The 7,081-nt window shown below is 35.8% G+C and overlaps 1 protein-coding gene across 1 annotated transcript in view; it reads right to left on the bottom strand.

Annotated features, from left to right (window-relative positions):
* The window catches only part of LOC140331906 (ATP-binding cassette sub-family C member 5-like), a gene marked incomplete in the record, with an annotated part of 32,790 nt that overhangs the window by 3,766 nt on the left and 21,943 nt on the right, over window positions 1-7,081 (bottom strand). The window contains 7 exon segments of the mRNA XM_072413243.1: window positions 368-514; window positions 1,104-1,285; window positions 1,853-2,089; window positions 3,408-3,480; window positions 4,332-4,457; window positions 5,061-5,264; window positions 5,685-5,757. Of these exon segments, the coding sequence (XP_072269344.1) occupies window positions 368-514; window positions 1,104-1,285; window positions 1,853-2,089; window positions 3,408-3,480; window positions 4,332-4,457; window positions 5,061-5,264; window positions 5,685-5,757 (1,042 nt within the window).

The raw sequence follows: 7,081 nt of genomic DNA, 5'->3' as shown, positions 1-7,081 counted from the left end.
CACACACACACACACACACACACACATATATATATATATATATATATATATATATATATATATATGAGATTCAGTGGTTTGGTATTCAGTGAATCCCTAAAAAGATTAAAAAAAAAACAATTGTGGGGAGGCCTCTTCAGTAAGTGATAACCATTAAAAGCCATGGCCAGATACCGCCATATCGAAGGAAAAGCCATTAATTGTTTCTTTTAGAACTAAGTAACTCATTTGACTATTACACAAAATGTTATATATCATCATGTTGTAGCAGTTGTAATAATGTGTCAGCTGTGACACACTATTAAGTTCAGGGGAAGGTAATACTAGTTTGAGTAAATGGATTAGACAGACAGTGGTTAAACCTTACCTTTACAAAGACATATCCTCGGACAAATCTCAGCAGGAGAACAGCCACCATAGATACAGCATAGATGTAAATATAGAAGTGCAGGTCAGGGTTGTCCTTCATGCTGCCCCTGGACAACGTTATATTTGCTGTTGTATCAGTAATGTTCTATAGTAAAATACAGTGAGAAATGTAGAATTAATTTACAAATGTATGGGCTATTTTTACATAGGATTTTAATCATTTTCACATCAAATAGTCAATTTTGTTAATCAGCATGAAAAAACACAATTAAAGTACAACTAATGAACAACAAGTGAACACCTTTTTCTAATATATTGGTAAGGGGTTAGACACAATGTCAAGTGCTTTGTGCCCCTATAGGTATATTCACTGTAACTGTACCAATGTAATTGTGGGGTCACACTGATTTAAGGAATTAAAAAAACACATTTTTTCATTGCCACCAGAACAAAGAGGGAGGGGAAATCCTACAATGCACATTCTTGTTCCTATGATAATGGGGATATGCCTCAAATTGGAATGATTTTCAATTATTTCCTGGTAAATCTACAAGACAGGAAATGAAAGTAAATCTCTCTGAGACACAGTCTGGTAAAAAAAAAAAAAAATGACAGTGGTTTTTAACCTTCCCAACTTTATCGAAAAATGTAACTTAAAAATGTGGTATGTTGTGCAGGTAGTACTAGGCGTTTCTCCGTCCTTTAAACCTTCTACATTTTAATTTGCCTCTTACCCCATTTCCCTGTTTAATCCAATAACTCAGCCACCAGTTACTGAATGCTGCGCTTCCTGTAGTCAACAAAAAGAAAATGGCATTGATAATGACTGCCAACACTCCTCCAGCTGCCTTGATGTACACTCCATAAACTGACCAAGACACAGAACCATCTCCTTTCTCTTCCACCCGCATAAGACCTGTGAAGACAGTGTGAGCATGAATAAACATTTAAACAAGACCAACAAAAGATTACAGCTTATTTGAATCAAATTAGTATTTTGCACTGGGCAGCCTTACAACCTGGCCTATGACAGTATAATAGTAAAACAAGTGTCAGTCAACTAATTTTAGCAATGAAACTTTGGAGGTAAAATATTTAAATAAGACCTAGAACTATCTTAAGAAAGGATTTTCATAGTTCAATATTGTTTATTTAAACTGAATAGAGGTTAACAAACTGATTTGCCTTAGACTGATAAGGGGTTTATGTAGAAGAGGACACCCCTGTGACCAGTAATATTGAGTATACTGTCTGGTTGATTGTGTTCTGCTTTTATCTACAAATACAGCAATTCTATCACAACTCTTAACTTTTCTTTTACATAAGTTTTTCTTGAGCATATAAAGCAGACCTTTCACTGTGACATTACATAAACTGCTACAATAGGTCCACTTTAAGGCATGCCAGGCAGCAGAAAAAGCTACAGTACAGAAAAAAGTACCTTAAAATCCAAATAGAGACATACTATGGTATATTCACATACCTTGGTTTTCCTCTTCATTGCTATGTCGGTCATGGAGTCCATTTAAAGGTAATTTCATATCTTCAATATTTTCTTCAGCATTTTTATCTCTATGGAAAATACCTGAAGACTTCTCTGAGTGGTGAAAAGAAATAGTGCCTGCATGTAGTTTTACTGCTTCATTTTCACTGTAAAGATCCATCCCAACTAAATCCACCTTTAATAGTTCTGCATGATCTCTGGTCTCCACTCTCAAGTCTGTAAAAGAAAGACATAGCCAGGTGTTGAATTGATTCATTTGTTTAATCTGACAACAGATAAGTAATCTAACAAAAAAAAAAAAAAAAACTAACTAACCAAAAGCAGTAAAATGCAAGATCCTTTCAATTTGCTTGGGTTCTCTACCCTTTACCGGTAATCTACCATTAGTAAATGTGAGATGTACATGAATTGCTAGGGAATGCAGATCAGGCAAAATCTGGTAAGAAAACAGTGCATTTCAAGGACAATATTTGTGGCATTTCATCTGCTATGTATTTCCCAGGATCTAGCCAGGGGTGGGAAATCATCCTTGCCGAGGCCACGCAGGCAGAAGAGAAGTTGGTGGGATAACCCTAACTCTTTTCTTTACATCTTCTAATATTGGGACATTTGGGGACAGATAAGGGGGCAACCAACAATTTTACTTCAAATTGCACTTTAGGGGGCTATTCAACAGTGACAGATTGGCAACTGGATCCTGCCTGGGGGTGTGGGGGCACCTAGGAGGTTAACGTGCCATAAAGCACAAGTATGCTTTAAAATAATGTGGTATGTTATGTGCCGGAACGTGCAAGTATGCTGTGCAGTAATGAGAGCCTAACCCCTTAGTACTGCTCCAACCAACCAACTGGGGCAGAAAAAATCTTCTCAATAAATAATTGCTAGATATATGGGTTGACACTTATTTTTGTTCAGTGGGCTGGACAATGAAAAGTCTTATGTTTTCCATGCAGAGGGTTGCAGAATGCTGTTACCAAGTAAAGCTTAACAAGTAAGTAATTTGAAACTGTAAACCTTCCAGGTATTTATTACCTCTCACAGAGATCACAATACACCTAACAATGCCTTTATCTGTTTTTTTCTTCAGAAGGATGACATTGTTTGTGCATCACACTAGGTCACTATCTATTTCCAATATTGACTCAAAAAATAAAAGCATATTGGAGCCTAGACATTCAAAATGAAACAATTGCAGGGTTTGTCTTGGTCATTAGAGAGTTAAAAGAGGCTGCAGAAAGATCTCACCTCCCTACAATCACCCACAACCTCAGCTGTGTTTAGCAAAAGATTTCTTCTGCAAGTCATAGAAAACGCTCCCTCCCACCTTCAAGCCTCCATCCTGCACAGGAGCTAGCAGGGAAGCCCGTTTGTATAAAAGAGGCGTCTGTATGTCGGATGTCCTTAACTTTGCCTGTGTATATATATATGTTACACAAGTGTGAAAGCTGAAGTGGTAAAGAGTGATTAAATATTCATGCATATTTGTAAAGATTCTGAATGGTCCATTTTTTTCAATAGCTTTATTTCTTGTTACCTGTATCTTTATTTCTTTGCAAATTGTTGTTCTGTGTTTCTATGGAACAATTCACATTATTCCTAATGATATGCTGTTAAAAAAACAAATAGGAAAAGTTTTAATGAATAAATAATTAAAATAATTATGTGAATAAATATAATAAAATGTGAATAAATAAAAATGTGATTATATCTTAAAAAATTACAAGAAACAAATGACATGGAGTGTTAGGCTGTAAAATCATCATGTGCCCCTCCTGAGCTCAGGGCTAATAACACTTATTGTGAATAGAATAGGAGATATGAAAAAATGAAGAATGGAATTTATAAAACTATGATTTAGAGAAGAGATACAATGGGCCTGATTTATTAAAGCTGTGTTTATTATTATCTCCAAGGCTGGAGAGGATACACTTTGATCAGTGAAGCTGGGTGATCCAGCAAACATGGAATGGATCTAGACCAGGATTCAAAACATTTGCTAGCAAATAGCAAATGACTTTGAAGAAATTCCAGATTTGCTGGATCACCCAGGTTCACTGACGAAAACGTATCTTCTCTAGCCTTGGAGAGCTTTAATAAATCAGACCCAATAAGAGAAATAAAAGTGATAAGAGATAAAGTGATTATAAATGCAAGTATTATAAATGGGAAAGGAGAGGAAATAAATACAATTTAATTGATTTATTTAGAGGTAATCCACATTCTAAAAATTGCTTAGTCTCTGACATTTAAATGAAGGAACCCCTAATGCAAAGAGAATTAAATGAAGATAGTCGATAACAACAATGTTATTTTTTTTTTGTAATTTTTGGCAGTGTGTGCTAATAATAACAACAATATTACCACACAAATAGTTCAGTTTGTTAGCATAGATTAGGTGGTGAAATGCTGACTGATACAGTAGTAGAAAGAAAGATTTATTCTGGTCAGATATACTTACTGATTGCTGCATACTGTCAAATAAGACAGCATATTCACCCTTGAGTTTCATTAGGTCTTCATGAGTCCCTTGCTCTGAAATATACCCATCTTTCATGAAAAAAATCTCATTGCACTCTGTCAGGTACTACAATAAATCAATACATTTAATTAGTGTTAACACACAGTATACATTTTGGCACATTTTAACAAAAGAGAATTCCACATTGCCAATGTGAAACATTTATTTAATTTATAACATATTTAATTATTATTATAAAAGTTTAATGGTATTAAAATGACTCTTTTATTTCAATCTTCAACTTCAACTGGTTTTCTAAAACTGTCAAAAAATTCAAAAGATGCTTCTTCATAAACAGGATGTTCTGTAATTGACTATGTATATTATAAATATGCGGATAATGTATTACACTTTAACTAAGGTCTCTATTTATAAAGCAGTTAATCTGACATTTCCTCAAACATTCACTGGTGAGAGTCAATTACTATGTGTTATAACACCCACCCAGGGAATGTTTAAGGGCATGCCTAATTCCCTATTTTTATAAATAAAGCCCTAAACGTCATAGAAATGTCAATGGTTGGTGTCACAAGCAAATCAGCAACAAATTTAAATATATACTTATTTCATAACTTTCTTTTTTATCTCAGTTTCTTAGGACATGGCCCATGGGACAAACTAGGCCAATTACCATAGGCATGTTCATATTCACTTATAGTACACCTGTACCTGCAATTGATGTGTGACCAATATGACGCTCCTGTTCTGCATTTCATTCTTGATGGCTTTGTTAAACAGTTCTGCTCCTACATACACATCGACAGCACTGAGAGGATCATCCAGAAGAATGACACTGCTTGAACTGTAAAGACAACGTGCCAAACTGATCCGTTGTCGCTGTCCTCCGCTTAGGTTAACACCACGTTCACCTATCTAAAAAAGAAAATGTATTATTATACAGCAAAAATCTTTTTTTTAAAACTATGTATGTCTTATGTATTAATATTAGAACTGTGTGCAAGTCCCACAGCAACTAATCAGTTTATTCCACTTTCTTTTAACTCTCAATTGAAGAATTGGTTAGTCTAAACCTGATTCCTTCCTTTAAATGTGTGTTCTGCAAATGTGCTTTTACCATTTCACGTTTACATAGCTGTGTTACAGAAGCAGCAGATAAAGAAGAGAAAATGTACAATAGCAAGGATGTTGCCATGCAATAGTTATTTGCAAAGCCGAAAGATTGGATAAGCAACATTATATACAGTATATAATACAGATTACAGAATCTAGAATATGACAGTATATATGACAGTATATATAAAGTAACTGTCATATTCTGTGGAAGCAGTTTACCTCAGTTAGGTCCCCACTGGGTAGAGATTGAATGTCAGGGTACAGACAACATGCTTCCAAAGTCTTTTGGTACCTGTCAGATGTAGAGTAAAATAAAACAAATCATATCACTTTCTACAATTAAAAATAATACAACCACTACTCATCCTGATTCTATGTGACTACCAGAGTAGCATACCGGTAGTTATCCATTCTCAACCAGGGTTACAAAGAGCCCTTTGGAGCCCCTAGCTCCAGGTATTGCTAGGCTTCTGCCTTTCTGCCGGCTTTGGGCTTTGTGTGATAAAAGCACCAGTTTACCATGTTTCTAGGATCATTCACAATGCATTACCATGTGTATATGACCTGTACCTAGCTTTCTTGACTTGAATTTTACCTGTTTCATGCAGTTTTTCCTTACTAAAGACGTATCAGAATGTGAATCTGCATAAAGTGAACAAAGCCCTGTTGACACAAGCCCTAACAGGCTTAAATAACAAGGAGCAAAGTACAAAATAAAAGCTTCAGACATCCCATAGCAACCAGCAGAAATCTTGTCATTACAAAACAAAGCAGTACAGGGTGGATCCTGATTGAATGCTATTAATGCTCAAATTTGCCCTTAGCTGGACTGCAGCAGAGGAAACCTATGTCATATTGAACTGCCTGTCACAGCTGTGCAAATTTCACATCTCTTACTTTTCACACAACATCAAGAATTTACTTCAGTCTGATACCTGGTGAAATTCAGGTACTTACACTTCTTTTATTTAGAAAAATGCATGCAAGCATGTATTAATGGACACTGAGTGGTATTCATTTGTGTATTTTATATCTGCATGGAATACAGTTTTAAACACCTATACGGGTAGTACCCCGAGTCTTCCCTGCTCGGGAAACGGGGCTTCCCTGCTCACTCGTGTGCAGGACAGAGGCTTGATGAGGGGGAGGGAGGAGGTTCGCAAAAGAAATCTTTCGGTAAACACCCCTGAGGTTATGGATGATCTTAAGGGCTGAGATGTTGTGCAACCTTTTGTAACTCTTTAATGATCAAGACAAACTCTGCAGTTGTTTCTTTTTGCATATGAAAGCACAGCTTGCTCCAGAAGTTAATGAATGTCTAGACACCATAAAGTTTTTTTTGTTGCTTTGTTTGTGATTAACTCAAAGTGAACATTTTATACAGTAACTGACACAACACTGTGCATGAAAATTTACCTGTTCCAACTTACACACAAATTCAACCTAAGAACAAACCTTCAGTCCCTATCTCATATGTACCTTGGGACTACCTGTATACTGCAACTGAAATTTTACCCATGTTTATTAAAAATGATCATTTGATTGCCATATTATACAAGAGGTCCTGAAAAGTTCCTGGCTTTGCCCAGAAAGAAGAGGGGACAAAGAGCCAGAGT

Source organism: Pyxicephalus adspersus, chromosome 1, assembly GCF_032062135.1.
Source record: "Pyxicephalus adspersus chromosome 1, UCB_Pads_2.0, whole genome shotgun sequence".
NCBI classification, from domain to species: Eukaryota; Metazoa; Chordata; class Amphibia; order Anura; family Pyxicephalidae; genus Pyxicephalus; species Pyxicephalus adspersus.
This window is presented reverse-complemented; position numbering and strand designations above follow the sequence as displayed.